The sequence below is a fragment of the Oncorhynchus nerka genome, linkage group LG20 (assembly GCF_034236695.1).
Source record: "Oncorhynchus nerka isolate Pitt River linkage group LG20, Oner_Uvic_2.0, whole genome shotgun sequence".
NCBI lineage: Eukaryota > Metazoa > Chordata > Actinopteri > Salmoniformes > Salmonidae > Oncorhynchus > Oncorhynchus nerka.
Genome location: NC_088415.1, coordinates 10,643,144 through 10,666,972, shown reverse-complemented (window position 1 = coordinate 10,666,972; position 23,829 = coordinate 10,643,144). Strand labels below are relative to the sequence as shown.

The 23,829-nt window shown below is 47.2% G+C and overlaps 1 protein-coding gene across 1 annotated transcript in view; it reads left to right on the top strand.

The window, feature by feature from the left end:
• Positions 1–23,371, top strand: part of LOC115101947 (bcl-2-like protein 1) — a 33,019-nt gene extending 9,648 nt beyond the window's left edge. The window contains exon 3 of the mRNA XM_065005211.1: positions 19,267–23,371. Coding sequence (XP_064861283.1) covers positions 19,267–19,410 — 144 coding nt within the window. The 3' untranslated portion in view covers positions 19,411–23,371. The remainder of the gene's footprint in view (positions 1–19,266) is intronic.
• Positions 23,372–23,829: the final 458 nt, after the last annotated feature.

Here is a 23,829-nt window from a genome sequence, read left to right as displayed (position 1 = left end):
TTGTTTACATTTTCAAGTGTACGTTTTAAATAGTACGTTTTAAATAGAGTAGTGTTGGTATGTTTCTGAAATGACAATGCTAAATGAAGTGGATGTGTTTTTATAGTTGTCGTACAGTGCTTTGATACAGTGGATCGAACAGTGTCCTAGACCCGTTCTCGTGACCACCTTAAACAAAGGACCTCTGGGTGCGCACACGTACAGACAAGTGTATGTGTGTGTCCCCCACACACACAGTAATGTGTGTCGCTATCTGCTGTGCCCAGCCGTCCCCACAGGTAACATGCCAGTATGTAAACGTGCAGTAATAGACATTCTGATGGGTGGAGGACCATGTGAACAGTAACAGACATTCTGATGGGTAGAGGACCAGGTGAACAGTAACAGACATTCTGATGGGTAGAGGACCAGGTGAACAGTAACAGACATTCTGATGGGTAGAGGACCAGGTGAACAGTAACAGACATTCTGATGGGTAGAGGACCAGGTGAACAGTAATAGACATTCTGATGGGTCGAGGACCATGTGAACAGTAAGACGTTCTGATGGGTAGAGGACCATGTGAACAGTAATAGACATTCTGATGGGTAGAGGACCAGGTGAACAGTAACAGACATTCTGATGGGTAGAGGACCAGGTGAACAGTAACAGACATTCTGATGGGTAGAGGACCAGGTGAACAGTAACAGACATTCTGATGGGTAGAGGACCAGGTGAACAGTAACAGACATTCTGATGGGTAGATCTGAACTTGGGTTGGCCATTGCCTGTCTGTTTTTCTAACCTCCACAATGGCACAGAATCCTCACAACTCTCTTTTGGATATTAAATGGTAACCACTAGGGTTGAAATATTCAGAGGTGGAAAATTTCCGTGTGAATATATGGGAATTAATTTTAATACCATTTGAAATGTAGATATTTTTTGACATTGGATATATTTATCATATGGAGACAGAAACATTTTACCTTCTCGTAAGTAGACATAATTGCAAATTATTCAATCTTTCCAATATAAATAAAAAAAACTTAAGAATTTAAATAAAATTAGTTGACTTAACATGGGATGATTTCACTGAACAACAAAAGAAAGGGAATATTGAATGATCCCCCAATGATCCATCGCATCTCCTAAAATGTTTTCAACATACATCTGTAAAATGTAAGTCTAGAAACTAAAGCTTTGGTTGACTTCCTCTCAGGCTTCCATGTCTTCTCCCTGGACCTCCTCAATGTCCACCTCTTGAACATCAGACTCTGAGGCCTCATCTTCACTGTCACTTTCCAACCTTGTTGAGGATGACTTGTTGTCAGGTTCAAAAATCCTCAAATTTGCCCGGATGGCCACCAATTTTTCAACCCTTGCATTGGTCAGCCTGTTGCATGCTTTGGTGCGTGTGTTACCAAAAAAAGACCAGTTGCGCTCCAAGGCGGCTGATGTTGGTGGGATTTGGAGGATGAGGGGAAAGAGCCGCAGATCCACGAAGTCCCTTCCACCAGGTGGCTGATGAGATATGTTGACATGACTTCCATATTGCGTCTCCATCCCAAAGCCCTTGCTTGGAAGTGTACTTTGCCAGACTGCCAAGAACCTTGCCCTCATCCAGGCCAAGGTGGCGAGACACGGTAGTGATGACACCATAGGCCTTGTTGATCTCTGCACCAGACAGGGTGCTCTTGCCAGCATACTTGGGGTCCAAAGTGTACACTGCAGGCTTCAGGCAGAAGTCTTCACGCTTTCTGATATATTTCAGAACTGCAGTTACCTCTGCTTGGAGCAACAGTGACGTGGGCAGGGCATTACGGATTTCTTCTCTTACATCTGCAAGCAGTCTAAACATCAGACCGGATTGCATTGTCTCCCTCGATCTGTGCAATGGCTACTGCTATAGGTTTCAGGCTGCTTACCACTCTCTCCCAAAATACATCATCCAGGAGGATCCTCTTGATGAGGCTGTCCATATCTGCAGACTGTGATATGGCCATTTCTTGGAGAGACTCCTTCCGCTCCAGAAGACTGTCAAACATGATGACAACACCACCCCAACAGGCGTTGCTGGGCAGCTTCAATGTGGTGCTCTTATTCTTCTCACTTTGCTTGATGAGGTGGATTGCTGCTATAACTTGATGATGCTGCTATAACTTGATGATCCTTCACATACCAAACCATTTCCCTGGCTCTCTAGTAGAGTGTATCTATTGTTTTCAGTGCCATGATGTCCTTGATGAGCAGATTCCACGCATGAGCAGCACAGCCAATGGGTGTGATGTGAGGGTAGTACTCCTCCACTTTAGACCAAGCAGCCTTCATGTTGGCAGTATTGTCTGTCACTAGTGCAAATACTTTCTGAGGTCCAAGGTCATTGATGACTGCCTCCAGCTCATCTAGAATGTAGAGACCGGTGTGTCTGTTGTCCCTTGTGTCTGTGCTCTTGTAGAATACTGGTTGAGGGGTGGAGATGATGTAGATAATTATTCCTTGCCCACGAACATTCGATCACTCATCAGAGATGATTGCAATACAGTCTGCTTTCTCTATGATTTGCTTGACCTTCACGTTAACGTTGAACTCTGCATCCAGCAAATTAGTAGATAAAGCATGTCTGGTTGGAGGGGTGTATGCTGGGCGAAGAACATTCAGAATTCTCTTCCAATACACATTGCCTGTGAGCATCAGAAGTGAACCAGTTGCATACACAGCTCGAGCAAGACATTCATCAGTATCTCTGACTACGTTCCTCCATTGAGTCAAAAAAAACTTCTGATTCCAGGAGGACCATGAGCTGTTGCCATCGATAAGGTGTCGGATTCATCATTTTCACCTCAAATAGAAGTAGAGGGACTTTTGTCAGAGGTTGCTTGTTGTGAGCACTGAGGGAACTTTATGCACTTGGTCAGATGATTCAGCATCTTTGTTGCATTCTTCACATATGATTTGGCACATTATTTGCAAATGTACACAGCTTTTCCTTCTACATTAGCTGCAGTGAAATGTCTCCACACATCAGATAGTGTCCCTGGCAATTTCCTGTAACGATTAGAAAAAAATGAGTAATAAAAAATACAATTCCATGTACAGATAAATAGTTAAAGCAGTTAGATTAAATAACTCCTATGTAAGATTTTTTTTTTTACATGAAACATATATGGAAACAGGTGAATTAACACTCAGTTAGCAGGCTCAAGCAAGCTAAAACCCACATGGTAGCAAAAACGAATTAACAAAAATTGTTAACAAGTTAGAAATGATTTAAACACACTTTGCTGTAGGATACTATTTTCTAGTTAACAAAAAATGATGTATATTATATAAAATATATTCACCCAACCCAGTATTGTGATCAACCCCGTTCTGCTAGCGGACCCCCTCCCCCCCTCCCCCACCACCAAGCCACAGAAAAACACAGCCATTTTTTCCAGCCGAAGAGAGGAGTCACAAAAAGCAGAAATGGAGAAAATGAATCACTAACCTTTGATCTTCATCAGATGACACTCATAGGACTTCATGTTACACAATACATGTATGTTTTGTTTGATAAAGTTCATATTTATATTTTAAAAATCTGAGTTTACATTGGCCCGTTACGTTCAGTAGTTCTAAAACATGCAGAGATATTGCAGAGAGCCACATCAATTTACAGAAATACTCATAATAAACATTGATAAAGATATGACTATTATACATGGAACTTTAGATAAACTTCTCCTTAATGCAACCGCTGTGTCAGATTTTTTTTAAACTTACGGAGAAAGCAAACCATGCAATAATCTGAGTACAGCCTTTAGACAACAAAGCAGCCAAAAAGACGTACCTGCCAGAAATAGCATTTTAAATATTCACTTACCTTTGATCTTCATTGGAATGCACTCCCAGGAATCCCAGTTCCACTATAATTGTTTGATTTGTTCGATAATGTCCATCAGTTATGTCCAAATATCATCTTTTGTTAGGTCGTTTGGTACACAAATCCAAAAGCGCGTTCAGGTCGCGTCGAACGAAAAGTTCAAAAAGTTCTGTTACAGCCCGTAGAAACATGCCAAACTAAGTATAGAATCAATCTTTAGGATGTTTTTAACATAACTTCATTAATGTTCCAACCGGACATTTCCTTTGTCTGTACAAATTAAGTGGAACGTAGCTACCTTTCACTTGAGCGCGCCAGACCGAGGCTGTGACACTCTGCCAGACCGCTCACTCAGAGCCCTTTTGAGCCCCTCCTTTAGAATAGAATCCTCAAAACAGGTTCTAAATACTGTTGACATCTAGTGGACGCCTTGGGAAGTAAAACATAACTAATATCACCCTGTATCTTCAATGGGGGCTGAGTTGAAAAACTACAAACCTCAGATTTCCCACTTCCTGGTTGGATTTTTTTCTCAGGTTTTTGCCTGCCATATGCGTTCTGTTATACTCAGAAATCATTCAAACAGTTTTAGAAACGTCAGTGTTTTCTATCCAAATTTACAAATTATATGCATATTCTAGCTTTTACGGCTGAGTAGCAGGCAGCTTAATTTATAATCAATCCTCAGGTTGTTTTTACAATAAATAATCAATAATATTTCAACCGGACCATAGCTTTTTCAATAGGAGAGAGAGAAAATGTCTGCTCCAAGCTGTTGGCGCATGCCAACAAAACTCTGCTGGCACCCAGCCCATCCACTGACACGATGTGATCGTTCTCGCTCATTTTTCAGAATAAAAGGCTGAAACGATGTCTAAAGACTGTTCACACCATGTGGAAGCCATAGGGAAAGGAATCTTGTTGATATCTCTTTAACTGGAGGGAAGGCATGCAATGGAACAGGGAGGTTTCAAAATAAGAAACACTTCCTAGTTGGATTTTCCTCAGGTTTTTGCCTGCAATATCAGTTCTGTTGTACTCAATATTTTAACAGTTTTGGAAACTTAAGAGTGTTTCCTATCCTAATCCTACAATTATATGCATATTCTACTTCTGGGCCTGAGAAATAGGCAGTTTCATTTGGGTACGTTTTTCATCCAAACATCAAAATACTGCCCCCTACACTCAACAGGTTAAGGACAAAGTGAAGGTATTGGAGTGGCCATCACAAAGTTCTGACCTCAATCCTGTAGAAAATTTGTGGGCAGAACTGAAAAGGCGTGTGCGAGCAAGGAGGAGGCCGACAAACCTGACTCAGTTACACCAGCTCTGTCAGGAGGAATGAGCCAAAATTCACCCAAGTTATTGTGGGAAGCTTGTGGAAGGCTACCTGAAACGGTTGACCCAACTTAAACAATTTCAAGGCAATGCTACCAAATACTAATTGAGTGTATGTGAACCTCTGACCCACTGGGAATGTGATGAAATAAATAAAAGCTGAAATCAATCTCTCTACTATTATTCTGACATTCAGATACTTAAAATAAAGTGGTGATCCTTACTTGGATTAAATGTCAGGAATTGTGAAAAGCTGAGTTTTTAAATGTAGTTGGCTAAGGTGTATGTAAACTTCCGACTTTAACTGTACCTTTGACTATTGGATGTTCTTATACACACTTTAGTATTGCCAGCTTCATCTCGAGAGTTGATAGGCTTGATGTCATAAACAGCGCTGTGCTTCAAGCATTGCTAAGAGCTGCTTGCAAACGCAGTAAAGTGCAGTTTTTTTCGAGTGCTTACGAGCCTGCTGCTGCCTACCGCTCAGACTACTCGATCAAATATCAAATCGTATACTTAATTATAATATAATAAACACACAGAAATACAATTCTTCGGTCATTAATATGTTCAAATCCGGAAACTATAATTTCGAAAACAAAACGTTTATTCTTTCTGTGAAATACAGAACCATTACGTATTTTATCGAGCGGGTGGCAACCCGAAGTCTAAATATTGCTGTTACATTGCACAACCTTCAATGTTATGTCATAATTATATCAAATTCTGGAAAATTAATTACGGTCTTTACACAGTTGGCAACCAGCCAGGCGGCCCAAATTGCTGCATATACCCTGACTCTGCTTGCACTGAACGCAAGAGAAGTGACACAATTTCCCTATTTAATATTGCCGGCTAACATTAATTTCTTAACTACATATGCAGGTTTAAAAAATATATACTTGTATTGATTTTAAGAAAGGCATTGATGTTTATGGTTAGGTACATTTGTGTAACGATTGTGCTTTTCCGCAAATGCGCTTTTGTTAAATCACCACCTGTTTGGCCAAGTTGAAGTAGGCCATGATTTGATGATAAAATAACAGGCACAGCATTGATTATATGCAACGGAAAACAAGCTAGTTAACCTAGTAATATCATCAACCATGTGAGGTTTGATATTTTTTTTACTAAGATATGTTTAATGCTAGCTAGCAACTTACCTTGACTCCTTGCAGCCACGAGGTCCTTTTGACGCTGCACTCGCGTAACAGGTGGTCAGCCTGCCACGTAGTCTCCTCGTGCATTGCAATGTAATCGGCCATAATCGACGTCCAAGAAGGCTGATGATCGATTTGTTATGAGAACTTCAAATCGTCCCTATTTAATCGGTCAACCTCTAGTGTGTATGCACTGAGAAGAGTAGCATAATGCATCTTGGCTAGGGGGATACGGAGAGACATGAGTCTTTCACTTTTTGGTGAGGCTGGGTAAAAGGCTGTTCTTAATTGCCAGTCCCACACTGTGCTGATGTTGTCCACCCGGAGGGTAACCTTTTCCAGAAGAAGGTGTAACCTTCTCCTCCCTCTTTCAGGGACCCTTCATCCAGGAACCTGGTTTCACTCAGGGCAGAACTGTCAATGTTGTAGAGCCTTAGTTTTGCAGCAATCAAAGCTGTTCTCCGTTGGGGGTCGCTATTATCGTCATTGTCCAAAATAATTATGTTGTTCCATGTTGCCAGGGAATTATTTTCTGAAGGCATTTTTTGACCGCTGAGTGGAACTCCCGATAGGTTCGGTAGTCTATCCAGGATGGAGTGAGTGGGCAATTGTTAGGCCACCTTTTCCTTGGCGCCTCCCCAGCTGGGGTGAGCAGTGTGGATCCTAAATTGGGCTGCTCAGTCACACAGTGGTCTGCTGAGAGCAGCTGCCACTCAAGTCCCAACTACTGGCGGCCATAATAGTCCTTTGTCGCTGGCGTGCACAGGTCTGATGAAGGGCTCCCGGTGCATTCACTCCTGGCCCCGTCACCAGATGCCGCCAGACTTTTAGTCCGGTTTCTGGTTGATGGCTTCACCGAGGTCAGAAGTGGGTAGTGGATACCAACATCACTACTTCACTGTCAGAAGGAGAAACCCAGCACGACCAGTATCTTCCACAGGAGGCTGCCGGGTCCAGTCTGTTGGCGTCCGCCCACCGCTCGCCGCCAGCATTGCTTTTGTCTCAGGCTCACATAGCCTTTGTCATACCAGACTAACCCACAAGGCAGTGGGACAGTGGTTGATGGCTGCCAGGACATGTCCACACAGAAGTGGGCCGTACAGACGCATCTCTGGGGCCCACTGCTGCTCTGAGATCCCCTGCCTGTACAGACACATCTCTGGGGCCCACTGCTGCTCTGAGATCCCCTGCCTGTACAGACACATCTCTGGGGCCCACTGCTGCTCTGAGATCCCCTGCCTGTACAGACACATCTCTGGGGCCCACTGCTGCTCTGAGATCCCCTGTCTGTACAGACACATCTCTGGGGCCCACTGCTGCTCTGAGATCCCCTGTCTGTACAGACACATCTCTGGGGCCCACTGCTGCTCTGAGATCCCCTGCCTGTACAGACACATCTCTGGGGCCCACTGCTGCTCTGAGATCCCCTGCCTGTACAGACACATCTCTGGGGCCCACTGCTGCTCTGAGATCCCCTGCCGGTTAGCCTGGAATTTCAAGACAACCAGTTAACGTGTACCGCCGTGAGTGGAGACGTATGCACGAAGCTGCTCCCCAATTCATAACAGGGCTAGCCGGCGGCAGCGAGCTGTAAGCGAGAGTTAGCAAGCACATGGTAAGCGGGCATGCAACTTACCTCTACCTTGGCACTATTGCACGAGACCTGTCACATGCACCCCTGCGGTTGCTTACCCACACGTGCACACGGACACTTTCAAGTTGGTTTTGTCTTTTGCAATGAAGCGTTTCCTTATAAAATGTGTTCAGTCTTGCACACACTGCATTGTCTGTGTGGGGGTTGTTTGTGGTTGATGGTGTGTCAGTGACTGAGTGAAAATGTCATTAAACAGATGGTGTGATTTTGTCTCCCTCAGCCTTGTCACAAAACCGTCAGTCTGGGACAGTAGGTTTGATGCTGAGGAGAGGGAGAGAGATTGGGCCATTCCATTGCTCCAGGGTTGTGGGGGGGGGGGGCTCAACTCACCTTCAAGGAAGGTTGGGACGTTCCACTCCTCCAGGGTTGCAGGGGGATCCAGCCACCATAACGTGTACACTACAGAGAGATTGGGCCATTCCATTGCTCCAGGGAGTGGGGGGGGGGGCTCAACTCACCTTCAAGGAAGGTTGGGACGTTCCACTCCTCCAGGGTTGCAGGGGATCCAGCCACCATAGCGTGTACACTACAGACTGGATGAGATTGGAGTATGTAGCTGGGAGAAAGAAAAACACTGTCTATGCACATCTGTGTGTGTACATGTGTAATGGGGTCTTGCCCAATGGAGCAGTCCATTTAGTGGCAACTCCCCCTATCTCTGCTCTATTTATAGCCTTTATCATCCAGTGATGTGGAAGAGGGACCTGCAGCACCACTGGCTCACTTGGTGCACCAACACAGCTCGCCATCCAACTGAGCAGCACCACACTAAGCAATGAGCTGTTGCTGTGCTCTAAATATGGCAATATGTGATTGTGATTCTGTACAGAGCAGCCTGACATCCAGCTGTGCTGATGTAGATCAGTGTTCAGCAGCAGGGAGGGAGGAGGGGCCTGGTGTTCAGCAGGGAGGGAGGAGGGGCCTGGTGTTCAGCAGGGAGGGAGGAGGGGCCTGGTGTTCAGCAGGGAGGGAGGAGGGGCCTGGTGTTCAGCAGGGAGGGAGGAGGGGCCTGGTGTTCAGCAGGGAGGGAGGAGGGGCCTGGTGTTCAGCAGGGAGGGAGGAGGGGCCTGGTGTTCAGCAGGGAGGGAGGAGGGGCCTGGTGTTCAGCAGGGAGGGAGGAGGGGCCTGGTGTTCAGCAGGGAGGGAGGAGGGGCCTGGTGTTCAGCAGCGGGGGGAGGGGGGCCTGGTGTTCAGCAGCGGGGAGGGAGGGGCCTGGTGTTCAGCAGCGGGGAGGGGGAGGGGGGCCTGGTGTTCAGCAGCGGGGAGGGAGGAGGGGCCTGGTGTTCAGCAGGGGGAGGGGCTTGGTGTTCAGCAGCGAGGAGGGGCTTGGTGTTCAGCAGCGGGGAGGGAGGAGGGGCCTGGTGTTCAGCAGCGGGGAGGGAGGAGGGGCCTGGTGTTCAGCAGGGGGGAGGGGCTTGGTGTTCAGCAGCGAGGAGGGGCTTGGTGTTCAGCAGCGGGGAGGGAGGAGGGGCCTGGTGTTCAGCAGTTTCACTAACAGGCCTACAGCAGTGTAGCTACAGTTGGGCCCTGAAGACATGTATGCCTAGCCTACAACCAGGGCTGTTTGAGAGAGGGCCAGAATGACTCCGCTAGCGACACCATGAATGTCGCTCTGTGGTCTGTTAGTTGGTAGAGGTACTAGAGTAGTGTTCTCTGTGTGTGTGTTGGTAGAATAACTAGAGTAGTGTTCTCTGTGTGTGTTGGTAGAATAACTATAATAGTATTGTGTGTGTGTTGGTAGAAGAACTAGAATAGTGGTGTGTGTGTGTGTTGGTAGAAGAACTAGAATAGTGGTGTGTGTGTGTGTGTGTGTGTGTTGGTAGAAGAACTAGAATAGTGGTGTGTGTGTGTGTGTGTGTGTTGGTAAAAGAACTAGAATAGTGGTGTGTGTGTGTGTGTGTTGGTAGAAGAACTAGAATAGTGGTGTGTGTGTGTTGGTAGAAGAACTAGAATAGTGGTGTGTGTGTGTTGGTAGAAGAACTAGAATAGTGGTGTGTGCGTGTGTGTTGGTAGAAGAACTAGAATAGTGGTGTGTGTGTGTTGGTAGAAGAACTAGAATAGTGGTCTGTGCGTGTTGGTAGAGGAACTAGAATAGTGGTCTGTGCGTGTTGGTAGAGGAACTAGAATAGTGGTCTGTGCGTGTTGGTAGAGGAACTAGAATAGTGGTGTGTGCGTGTTGGTAGAAGAACTAGAATAGTGGTGTGTGTGTGTTGGTAGAAGAACTAGAATAGTGGTGTGTGCGTGTTGGTAGAGGAACTAGAATAGTGGTCTGTGTGTGTTGGTCGAGGAACTAGAGTAGTGTTCTCTGTGTGTTGGTGTACTCTCAGTGGAAACATTGTGGTTGCTGCTCTCTGCTCCAGTTCTGAGCTGTCTTAGTGTGGGAAATCAGGTCAGGATTCCATTCCCCATTTTCTCTCTCTCTCTCTCCCTCTCTGCCACTCTGAATCTGTCCCTCGGCCTCCCTCTGTCCCTCGGCCTCCCTCTGTCCCTCGGCCTCCTCTGTCCCTCGGCCTCCCTCTGTCCCTCGGCCTCCCTCTGTCCCTCGGCCTCTCTCTGTCCCTCGGCCTCCCTCTGTCCCTCGGCCTCCCTCTGTCCCTCGGCCTCCCTCTGTCCCTCGGCCTCCCTCTGTCCCTCGGCCTCCCTCTGTCCCTCGGCCTCCCTCTGTCCCTCGGCCTCCCTCTGTCCCTCGGCCTCCCTCTGTCCCTCGGCCTCCCTCTGTCCCTCGGCCTCCCTCTGTCCCTCGGCCTCCCTCTGTCCCTCGGCCTCCCTCTGTCCCTCGGCCTCCCTCTGTCCCTCGGCCTCCCTCTGCCTCCCTCTGTCCCTCGGCCTCTCTCTGTCCCTCGGCCTCTCTCTGTCCCTCGGCCTCTGTCTCTGTCTCTCTCTGTCCCTCGGCCTCTGTCTCTGTCTCTCTCTGTCCCTCGGCCTCTCTGTCCCTCGGCCTCTCTGTCCCTCGGCCTCTCTGTCCCTCGGCCTCTCTCTGTCCCTCGGCCTCTCTCTGTCCCTCGGCCTCTCTCTGTCCCTCGGCCTCTCTCTGTCCCTCGGCCTCTCTCTGTCCCTCGGCCTCTGTCTCTGTCCCTCGGCCTCTCTCTCTGTCCCTCGGCCTCTCTCTCTGTCCCTCGGCCTCTCTCTGTCCCTCGGCCTCTCTCTGTCCCTCGGCCTCTCTCTGTCCCTCGGCCTCTCTCTGTCCCTCGGCCTCTCTCTGTCCCTCGGCCTCTCTCTGTCCCTCGGCCTCTCTCTGTCCCTCGGCCTCTCTCTGTCCCTCGGCCTCTCTCTGTCCCTCGGCCTCTCTCTGTCTCTCTGTCTCTCTCTGTCCCTCTCTGTCTCTCTCTGTCCCTCGGCCTCTCTCTCTGTCTCTGTCTCTCTCTGTCCCTCGGCCTCTCTCTGTCCCTCGGCGTCTCTCTCTGTCCCTCGGCCTCTCTCTGTCCCTCGGCCTCTGTCTCTGTCTCTCTCTGTCTCTCTCTGTCCCTCGGCCTCTCTCTCTGTCTCTGTCTCTCTCTGTCCCTCGGCCTCTCTCTGTCCCTCGGCCTCTCTCTGTCCCTCGGCCTCTCTCTGTCCCTCGGCCTCTCTCTGTCCCTCGGCCTCCCTCTGTCCCTCGGCCTCTCTCTGTCCCTCGGCCTCTCTCTGTCCCTCGGCCTCTCTCTGTCCCTCGGCCTCTCTCTGTCCCTCGGCCTCTCTCTGTCCCTCGGCCTCTCTCTGTCCCTCGGCCTCTCTCTGTCCCTCGGCCTCTCTCTGTCCCTCGGCCTCTCTCTGTCCCTCGGCCTCTCTCTGTCCCTTGGCCTCTCTCTGTCCCTCGGCCTCTCTCTGTCCCTCGGCCTCTCTCTGTCTCTCTCTGTCTCTCTCTGTCCCTTGGCCTCTCTCTGTCCCTCGGCCTCTCTCTGTCCCTCGGCCTCTCTCTGTCTCTCTCTGTCTCTCTCTGTCTCTGTGTGCATGTATAGAAACTGATATCAAATTATGAGACCTCTCTATGAGATTAGTGTGGTAGCTGTGATCTATTAAACTGACATGGGGTGAGGGGCTACGGTGCCCAGCAAATATTCCAGAATCTGAAAGCGCTGTAATGAATATGATTAAGCCGACTTGTGATTATCATGATCATTGTTGTTCTTGTTCGAATTGGCGGCAATGTAATAAGAGCCATCTTTGGGGCTCCCGATTGGCGCGGCGTGGCTAAGGAACTGCATCTCCGTGCTAGAGGCATCAATACAGACCCTGGTTTGATTCCAGGCTGTATCACAACTGGACATGAATGGGAGTCCCATAGGGCGGCGCACAATTGGCCCAGCGTCATTAGGGTTTTGCCGGGGTAGGCCATAATTGTAAATATGAATTTGATCTTAACTGACTTGCCTAGTTAAATAAAAATAAGTAAATGCTGTAGCCATATTTTAATGTTGTCTTTCCTCTCCTAGTCTCCTTGTCTCCTATCCCATTACACCCCTCACTCTCATGAATCTCTTCCTCTGTCACTTCCTATCATTTTCTATTCTCCTCTTTCTTTCAGACAGATGGTAAGTCTTTGCCCCTTTGTGAGGGGGTTGGAGTCGGTGAGTGTTTTGAGGGTTCAACTTTGTGGGGTTGTTGCTGGTGACACATCAGATCTGAAGAAGCAAAATATACACGTTTCTCTGTGTGTGGTGGCTGTGGCCCCTTTTCCCCTAGACTCTGTGAGGAGTGCGGTGGTGACAGAATGTGAGCTGCCCTGCTAGGGAACCCAAACTGAGATTGAGAACAGATCGGCGTCGGAGCCTGAATGTCCGACTCATTAATCTCTTTAATGAATGGATTCGTCTCCGGATGGCTCAGCAGAGACATGGCCCACTAGAGGAAGAGGTCAGACACTCTCCTTAATGTGTAGACTAGAACCTACAATAACAGCCAGCTGGGAGGTCACCATCAAGTTCCTCTATCCCTATTGTCCTTTTTACCAGACCACCTCCTAGCTAGAGAGGCAGGTAGTCTAGTGGTTAAGAGTGTTGGGTCTGACAGTGGTAAGGGCAGCAGGTAGTCTAGTGGTTAAGAGTGTTGGGTCTGATGACAGTGGTAAGGGCAGCAGGTAGTCTAGTGGTTAAGAGTGTTGGGTCTGACAGTGGTAAGGGCAGCAGGTAGTCTAGTGGTTAAGAGTGTTGGGTCTGATGACAGTGGTAAGGGCAGCAGGTAGTCTAGTGGTTAAGAGTGTTGGGTCTGATGACAGTGGTAAGGGCAGCAGGTAGTCTAGTGGTTAAGAGTGTTGGGTCTGATGACAGTGATAAGGGCAGCAGGTAGTCTAGTGGTTAAGAGTGTTGGGTCTGACAGTGGTAAGGGCAGCAGGTAGTCTAGTGGTTAAGAGTGTTGGGTCTGATGACAGTGGTAAGGGCAGTAGGTAGTCTAGTGGTTAAGAGTGTTGGGTCTGACAGTGGTAAGGGCAGCCGGTAGTCTAGTGGTTAAGAGTGTTGGGTCTGATGACAGTGGTAAGGGCAGCAGGTTGTCTAGCGGTTGGGCCAGTAACCGAAAGGTTGCTGGTTTGAATCCCCGAGCCGACTAGGTCGGCCTGCGTGGGCTCCCCTAGCCCTCGGCCTGCGTGGGCTCCCCTAGCCCTCGGCCTGCGTGGGCTCCCCTAGCCCTCGGCCTGCGTGGGCTCCCCTAGCCCTCGGCCTGCTCCCCTAGCCCTCGGCCTGCTCCCCTAGCCCTCGGCCTGCTCCCCTAGCCCTCGGCCTGCGTGGGCTGCTCCCCTAGCACTCGGCCTGCTCCCCTAGCCCTCGGCCTGCGAGGGCTGCTCCCCTAGCCCTCGGCCTGCGTGGGCTCGACTAGCCCTCGGCCTTGCTTGAGTGTTTAAAGGGGAGTGAATTGCAGAGTTGCTTAGTGTGGGTTGTTGTTTCTAATCAATCACCAGTCTTTATGACTACATAGTACTCTAGCTATTTGAGCAGGAGAAGTTAAAGGCAGAACAGAGCCTTGCTCCAGGGCTTTGCCAGGTGTATTAACCCCTCTCCATGCTGCAGTGTCCAGGTGCCCGATGGTTTGGCCCAAAGCCCGACTTTCACACTCTGGAGGATGACTGTCTGCCAGTTGTCATATGACCTTATTTTTTATTTATTTATTGAACCTTTTATTTAACTTGGCAAGTCCGTTAAGAACAAATTCTTATTTACAATGACTGCCTACACCTGCCAAACCTGGACGACGCTGGGCCAATTGTGCGCCGCCCTATGGGATGATCTGCTGACAGGCATGAGGAGTTGTTTTCTGAGGGTGGGACTGGGAGCACTGTCTTAGCTGTCAACTTTAGCCTAGTTCTGCCCTGCCTGTGTGCATCACGATGGCAGATAAGAGGTCAGACTGTGGTCAGTGTGAGTAATACTCAACATGTTTGACCAGCGGTGTAGATTAAAAGATGTCCCTTTGAGGTCACTCGGAAATGTAATCTAACCGCAACAGTTTTGTTTATTTGAGTTTACTCAACAAACAAGACGTACTGATTTGGAATTGCACTTTTGCCCTTAGAAGCACAACACATCCAGTGTTTTCATTATGACTCAGCAAAGGTCAGACTTCAACATCAGAGAGGCATGCCTGAGACATGAGGTGGCAACTTATTACTCAAATACTGGATGATACAATCTAGAGGTCCTGCGTCATCACTGAAGAATGCAGCATTTGACAGGAAATCCGTCCAGTGTGACCAAAGGGTTTTGCAACCCTCTATTGTCTTTCGTTGGGCTGGTTTAAAGCAGAATCTGGCCTTTTTTTGTTAGTTTCATGCACAGGCTTCTGTGTTCTCAGGGCTATGCCAGCATTCTGTAATTCACCCAACTAGGCTAGTTGAACATTCTGGATTCCTTTCTGCATTTGAATGGAACACTCCCCGTGTACCATTGTTTCAACTCTGTTTGGTAACTGTGTTCCCTCTGCATATTTTGTCCTTTCAGGTTGCCAAACTGAGCTTAGGCCTCTATTGAAATAGACCTGCCCAGATCAGCTGATGCTGAATTATTTGAAAGGCTCTGGTTAATTCAGATTCTCTCTCTGGGGACCTACGGGCTCTAAATTATGAAGAGGAACACTTTAGTCTAAAACTCAAAACTATCTTAAATATTGCTTACATTCTCTAAAATAGCACCTTTTCATTGATTTAAAAAAAAGAGAAGTATTCTGAGTAATCTTGTGGTCAGTGTTTCACCAAGGAGATGTTGTTACAGGTCATGATGGTGGTGAAACCCAGCGGGGTTACCTGTTAGAGTTAACTCAGGGGCCGGTGGTGTTGTGGACCTTTCCTCTCAGCCACGTAGCTCTGTGTAATCTATCAGACACAAACACACTGATCAGCTGCTCTCTGGTAACCTTGGCAACCTTATAATGAAATGTTGTTTTTTCCCCCTTTGCCCCACAGACTTCTCCATCCCTGCTCTCTCCTTCTCTCTTCAGCTATCGATTATTTAGTTTTTAAACACAAAGAAAAACCCAGAGGCTGGAAAACATCTTAGAATGGCTGCTGCTTACCACCTGACATCTCTGGGGAACAAGTGGAAAACACTGGAGTAGGTTTAGGGCTAGGTAGCTCACAGGGGACTGAGACAGAACCACTCAGACCTGGAGAATGACAAACATTACAATGTGCCTGTGTGATTTACTACCAGTCTAACTAACACGTGGGGTTTGCTACCAGTCATTTAACACGTGGGGTTTACTACCAGTCATTTAACACGGAGGCCCCAGTTCACTAGAAAGGTGTGGTTCTACAGTGTGTGGACTGTGTCGGGGTGTGTGGTATGGTCATGCCTGGGCAGGTAGAATACACATGAGACCTCCGGAGATCAATAAGCACTGATGACTACAGGGTTGAGCGTTATGCTGCTGCCTGCCATGATTACAGACCACAGGAAGCAGTGTAGAGCTGACGCAGACCTGGGCAGAGACATTGAAGATGAACCTAGATGATATGGTAGAAAGATGAGCAAGTGTGTTAAAAATCAAATGTATTCTTGTATTTGATTAATATTCTTTCAGGGAGGCTATTCAGGAGAGGGAAAGTGAAGTGAAGTCTTATCCTATTTTTATTAAGGCTTTTGGTTTCACCTGTCAACTCACTCTGTATTCTGATATGCTTTCACACATCATGTCATCGCAAACCGAGATCTTTATTTTCTACACCCACAGCATTCCTGTCATTCCCCTTCATGCTGTTCTCACGGGGAGCGATACTCTGTGGCTTCACCTCTCAGTGAAAGGGAGATAACTAATCAGTTGTCCAACTGAATTTTTAATTTTACCTTTATTTTACTAGGCAAGTCAGTTAAGAACAAATTCTTATTTTCAATGACGGCCTAGGAACATTCGTTCTGCCTGTTCAGGGGCAGAACGACAGATTTTGTACCTTGTCAGCTCGGGGGTTTGAACTTGCATGTAACGTCGTTCTTCGTTTGTAGAAAGAGAGTCGGACCGAAATGCAGCGTGTAGGTTACTCATGACTTTAATGAAAGAATATAGCGATACATGAAATAACTGAATGAATACAAAACAACAAACGGAACGTGAATTCTAATTACAGCCTATCTGGTGAACACTCCACAGAGACAGGGACAATCACCCACGAAATACAACGCGAACTCAGGCTACCTAAATACGGTTCCCAATCCGAGACAACGAGAAGCACCTGACTCTTAATTGAGAACCGCCTCAGGCAGCCCAGCCTAACAACACCCCTACTCAACCGCAATCCCAATAAAACAAAACCCCAATACGAAATACAACACACAAACCCATGTCACACCCTGGCCTGACCAACTATATAACTAAAACACTATGACCAAGGCGTGACATTGCAACCTTTCGGTTACTAGTCCAATGCTCTAACCACTAGGCTACCCTGCATTCATTAACCCACCATCTCTGCCATAGTCTACGGTGTCCGGCGAGCAGTGGGTTAACTGCCTTGCTCAGCCGTGGGTTAACTGCCTTGCTCAGCCGTGGGTTAACTGCCTTGCTCAGCCGTGGGTTAACTGCCTTGCTCAGCCGTGGGTTAACTGCCTTGCTCAGCCGTGGGTTAACTGCCTTGCTCAGGGGCAGAATGACAGATGTTTACCTTGTCAGCTCAGGGATTCGGTGACCGGCCCAATGCTCTAATCACTATGCTAACTTCAGAGTGCTGCTGACTCCTGCAGCACAGTTAGCCTTACATGTTGACATTACTTAGACTCTGCAGACAGACGACGGACTTCACCTACTGTAGTTTGGTTTGGCTGTGGTGGGTTTGTTTGGACAGTGTTTGCACCAGAATCATTGAGTGATGATTGTGAACACTATGGGTGTAATATACAGTATTCATTGCAGCATGTTTATCTGTAGGTCTACTCTGCAGGGAGGGTCAGGCCTCGGCTAGCTGGCACTGCCAGAGACGGACACTACTGTTGGCCCAGACAGATATAATACTGTAGACCAGGGAGGGTCAGACCTCAGCTGGCTGGCACTGCCAGAGACGGACACTACTGTTGGCCTACAGATAAACACTGCCAGACAGACATAATACTGTAGACCAGGGAGGGTCAGACCTCAGCTGGCTGGCACTGCCAGAGACGGACAGTACTGTTGGCCTACAGATAAACACTGCCAGACAGACATCATACTGTAGACCAGGCAGGGGCGACTCCAGTCCTCGGAGGCCGAAGTGATGTCACACTTTATCCCCATCCTTAGCAAAGCCAGCTAATTTTTAAACTATACTGAACAAAAATATAAATGCAACAATTTCTCTAAAATGAAGTTGGAGGTGGCTTATGGTAGAGAAATTAACATGAAATTCTCTGGCAACAGCTCTGGTGGACATTCCTGCGGTCAGCATGCCAATTACAAGCCTCCTCAACATGACAGCTGTGGCATTGTGTTGTGTGGCAAAACTGCACATCTTAGTGGCCTCTTATTGTCCCCAGCACAAGGTGCACCTGTGTAATGATCATGCCACTTAATCAGCTTATTGATATGCCACACCTGTCAGGTGGATGGATTAACTTGGCAAAGGAGAAATGCTCACGAACAGGTCATGTAAACAACATTTGAGAGAAATCAGCTTTTTGTGCGTATTGAACAATTTTTATTTCAGCTCATGAAACATGGGACCGACACATTACATGTTGCGTTATATATTTTGTTTCAGTATAATTGCGTTCTAAACTGAAGTTCATAATTAGTTGATTATTGGAGTCAGGTGTGTTAACTGGGGCTGGGGCAAAACTGTGACACCAATCAGGCCTCTCCCTGGTCTACAGTATTATGTCTGTCTGCCAGTGTATCTGTAGGCCAACAGTAGTGTCTGTCTCTGGCAGTGCTAGCTAGCTGAGGTCTTCAGGACTGAGGAATAGACGTTGAATTGACGTCTTTGCTCTTATCTGACCCTGCCATGCCCCCCCCCACACACACACACACACTTATTCTTGGAATCCTTTCCTTTGAAAAACATCTCTCGATTCCTCAGAAGCTTTTTACCAGACACCTTCACAGCTGTGACGTCACAGTCACAAATCCTGTTAAGGGAAACAACCGTCGTTGGCTATTTTAATGTTGTTTCTTTGCTTCCGGCTCCATTGTTCAGTATTCTTCTGTATTTGAAGGAGTGATGACGCTATCACCCTGTTAGAGGGGAAGGAAGAGAGGGGTTGTGGGAGATGTGTACACCACCCATCTGTAATCAAAGCAGCATGTTTGGAATTCCTCTGGAATGAGTCTCTATCTTACTTTACTTTCAGCAACGGGACAAAGACTCTCTGTCTGACCATCTGAATGTTACGTCATGAAGGTTTACACAAACAGAAATGTAAACTACTTGGTTTATATAGTTATCAGTCTTGATATTATATTGTTTGAGAACTATTTGTTTTACTGGCCAGTGAAGTCCACTATTCACTCACTGCACTGAAAACAACCTCAGCCAGCCAGAACATCAGTGCCAGATGTAATCGGATGTATCATCCAGTGTGTGCTGCTTCCCTCTTGTGGCTGTAGCCAGAAGTGCAGACCTTTATGTCAGCGTTCTGGGACGTTCTCTCGAATGATTTCCTGGAAGGGGTGGGCTCAAGATGACCCCGATGGTGAGGAAAATGTCAACAGTGAAAGGGATTCACTTGGGGGTTACTGTTGTTCCACATAGGGAGGTTTTCTGGTTGTTGATGTGCTGGTAGCATTTATATTTGGCTCTGATTTTTTAAATGAGTGCATTATATAATAAAGGTATAGAGTCGTTTTGGGTTTTGTTTTTGGTTATACCTCATTTTGTTCACCAACTCCCTTCTCTCTATCTCCAGGACCGGTTTGCAGAGATCTTTGGGATGGACGCTGCAGCCGAGAGCAGGAAGTCTCAGGAGAGCTTTAAGAAGTGGTTTCTGGCGGGGATGACCCTGGTCACAGGAGTCGTCGTAGGGTCACTCTTCGCTCAGAAACGCCTGTGAGAACGACAGCCACAACAGACGCCGTCTTGTACGGGGTGGAGGGGGGTGGAATGAAGGAATTAGTTAAACTTTTCTTATTTCTCCTTTTTAATTTTCAAGAAAATACATGATTATGTTTGAACCTTCCATCCCACCATACACTGAGGACTCTGACAAACTGTTGAGATTAAAGACAGCGTGATGGTCACTTATCAAAGACCTCCCTGCAACACCCTAAAAACACCAGAAAATGGAGGGAGGTATCTAGAACTGTCTTGGGCCAAACCTTCCTGTTTTTTCCCCTTTTGTTTACTCTTTCCTGTTGACCTTTTCTCCAATTGCTGTATTAATTAGCTTTTTTTACAAATGTAAAAGTGATTCAGAAACAAGCTAGCGCATCATATTAGGCGCATTGGCCTGAAATTAGTGAGGTAATTTAAATTGTTGTGTGTGTTCATTGGTTTGTTTTTATTTTGATTTTTTTTACCATTAAAACCCAGGTGATCATTTCCTGTTGTGATGGTGGTCAAATACCTGGCACACAGAACACACAACGTGCACAACAAACCACTAGCCAGTGACAGAGTATTTATCTAGCAGCTGGGGATAGAGGCTCAGTTGGAGAGAATGTTCAGTGTTTAAAACTTACAACACAACCTTGTAATCATTTTAGCTAATGAGATTGAAGATGAATGAAGCAGAAACCTTATTTAGTGAGATTACAGATCATTGAGACCTCTGACGTTCATATAGATGGATCTAAGACATGAGAAAATGTTGTCAGGCTGACTTCCAGGTCGGACCCTTTCAACCTCTGTCTGCCTGGAAGCCACCTCTGTCTGCCTTAGTTTTCACACTTGGCACATTCATTTCTGATCTCCTTCCTGTCACAGCAGCTGATGGCGTGCGTCACTCAACACCCAACCTGCTGTTCAGAGCACATCTGTCAAACCTGGTCGACAGAGACTGAGGAAAACGATTCCTTGGTTTCCAAACGTCTTTAATTTAAACACAGCGTCAGTAAGTCAGGAGGGTGCTTGTAAGTCTGGCGTTTTCATAGTGTTACACTCTGTGCGCTGGCAGTTAGCTTCATTCAGGAGGAAGTAGGAGGATGAGAAGGAGGGTGTGAGGAGAAACGGGTGCAACCCCCCCCACCCACATCCTGACCCTCTGCTTCAGGGAACGGAGCCCTAGGGAAGTAGGGCTCCTCTTGTGTGACAGGTAGACGGTTGAAAACCCAGCCTTTGAGACTTTGCAGCGGTGTCCTGCGTTTCAAAACTGGAATGAGGTCTCTCTCACTTGCTGTGGTTTTTCCACATTTTATTTGAACAGTGTAGCAGACCTGTGTTAAACTTTAGAGACGTGTCAACGTTTATATGCTTTATTTTATGTCAAAGCCCTGTTAGTTTATTTACGTTTTCTATGCATTCCCTCCTTAATATTGTTGTTTTTAAATCTTGTGTTTTTTGCCTGCTTTTCTCAATTGCAGTACCGGGCCCTCCGGGGTATTTAGTTACAGTACCGGGCCCTCCGGGGTATTTAGTTACAGTACCGGGCCCTCCGGGGTATTTAGTTACAGTACCGGGCCCTCCGGGGTATTTAGTTACAGTACCGGGCCCTCCGGGGTATTTAGTTACAGTACCGGGCCCTCCGGGGTATTTAGTACCAGTACCAGTACTGGGCCCCCAGGGTATTTAGTTCCAGTACCGGGCCCTCCAGGGTATTTAGTTCCAGTACTGGGCCCTCCAGGGTATTTAGTTCCAGTACCGGGCCCCCAGGGTATTTAGTTCCAGTACTGGGCCCTCCAGGGTATTTAGTTCCAGTACCAGTACCGGGCCCTCCGGGGTATTTAGTTCCAGTACCAGTACCGGGCCCTCCGGGGTATTTAGTTCCAGTACCGGGCCCTCCGGGGTATTTAGTTCCAGTACCGGGCCCTCCGGGGTATTTAGTTCCAGTACCGGGCCCTGCGGGGTATTTAGTTCCAGTACCGGGCCCTCCGGGGTATTTAGTTCCAGTACCGGGCCCTCCGGGGTATTTAGTTCCAGTACCGGGCCCTCCGGGGTATTTAGTTCCAGTACCGGGCCCTGCGGGGTATTTAGTTCCAGTACCGGGCCCTCCGGGGTATTTAGTTAGCAACAGTTTGTTCAGGTCCACCCTGCTTAGGATCTTGATGCTCTCCTAATTATTTTCTGTTTGATATCTCAAGAACACCATATTATGGGACAAGGTTTTCTCTTTACTTATGAATATACTATAGATCAGGGCTCTGCTCCTGGAGAGCTACCGTTCTGTAGGTTTTCACTCCAACCCTGTTCCTGGAGAGCTACCGTCCTGTAGGTTTACACTCCAACCCTGTTCCTGGAGAGCTACCGTCCTGTAGGTTTTCACTCCAACCCTGTTCCTGGAGAGCTACCGTCCTGTAGGTTTTCACTCCAACCCTGTTCCTGGAGAGCTACCGTCCTGTAGGTTTTACACTCCAACCCTAATGTAGCACACCTGAATTGAATTATCTGGTTGATAAGCTGAATCAGGTTAATTACAGCTGGGGTTGGAGTGTGAACCTGCAGGATGGTTGCTCTCCAGGCAAATAGCTGGCCACGTTGCTCCAAACATAACATTTCAAAGTGTATCGTTCCATTTCTCCAAACGTCAAATGTTGAAGTTAAGGGTTCAGTTTAGGGATTCATTCTGAATGGTTAAGGTAAGTGTTAAGGTTTGTGATATTGTCCACAACTGGGATCGAACACACAGCCTTCTGATCCAGAGTCATGGGATTTCGGCCATCCACAACACCCTGGCAAAACCCAAGCCCACTTGATGGTAATAGTGTTCACTGTTGCCCCTAGTGGCCGGTTTTGAAGGCATTTCCCAACATTTTAGGACGTGGATAGACGTCCAATTTTGACACCAAACTTAAACGCCCTGGCTTCTCCAAGAACAGGGTGGGAGAGCCCTGCTATAGATGAATATCTGCCAAGTGATCATGAACCATTTCCTCACACATTCCAAGACAGTAATATATTTTTCTAGTGTTGTGCCCCACAAAAAGCTAGCCTGGATGCCAGTCTAATCCACTAGCCAGGGTGCCAGTCTAATCCACTAGCCTGGATGCCAGTCTAATCCACTAGCCAGGGTGCCAGTCTAATCCACTAGCCTGGATGCCAGTCTAATCCACTAGCCAGGGTGCCAGTCTAATCCACTAGCCTGGATGCCAGTCTAATCCACTAGCCAGGGTGCCAGTCTGTAATCCACTAGCCAGGGTGCCAGTCTGTAATCCACTAGCCAGGGTGCCAGTCTGTAATCCACTAGCCAGGGTGCCAGTCTGTAATCCACTAGCCAGGGTGCCAGTCTGTAATCCACTAGCCAGGATGCCAGTCTGTAATCCACTAGCCAGGGTGCCAGTCTGTAATCCACTAGCCAGGGTGCCAGTCTGTAATCCACTAGCCAGGGTGCCAGTCTGTAATCCACTAGCCAGGGTGCCAGTCTGTCACTGCTCTCTTGCCGACTCCTTATAGAATTGTCATAGCATGTTTGTCTTGACCAGGCTAACAAAAAGCTGCTTGCAGGCTTTTCCTGCAATGTGACCTTTGTCACATGAAGTTCCCTCCGTGTGTGTGTGCATTCGTGTTGTATGGAAAATGTTTTGCTGGAGGCATAAGAATGAATTGAAACAGCATTGACACTATGTACTAGTTATTTAAACCAGCATTAGAATAGTATCATGGTTACTAACATTTTTAAAAAACAATTTGCTTGACTTTGAAATGTTATTTATGATATTTGGTGTAGTGTCCCTTCAAATTGCCTTATTAAATTCCATATTTGCATTGATGTGTACTTTGTATTTCATTGTTAATGTTTTGCATTTTAACTGCTAATAGAATATTGCTAGGGTAAAGGAGGAAAACAACGACGTGTCTCATGGTCTGTTCTATGTCTTAGATTACATGCAACTGAATAAAAGACCAATGTGGAACATGGAGAGATGTCAGAATTTTCATTTTGGGAGGGATGAGGGAAAAGGCCAGAAGACATCATTTGAGGAACACTCAAAGGTTCATGACTTTGATCTAGTTGTTGAACATGTTAAAGTAGGACAGAATTTTTCAACCAACTTCTTCAATTCCAGACTCGATTCAAGACAACCAATGTCTGCTAAACGTCCGTGTTTTAGTTGCAGGGGGTTAGTTTGAATTTAGAAGTAATCCAACCATGTGTACGCCGCCATCTTGTCTATTTTTGAAATGTTTTATCTTCTCTCATTGATTGAGACTGGTGAGTGTCCACCCCAAAGTGCCACGTGGAATGACACGTGTCTTGATCAATGACGGAAGATTTGAAATAGACAAGATGGTGATTTACACATTGTTGGATTACCTCATGGAACAAAACATTTATTTCATTAAATAGCAGAGCAATTTCTAAATTCAAACAAACCCC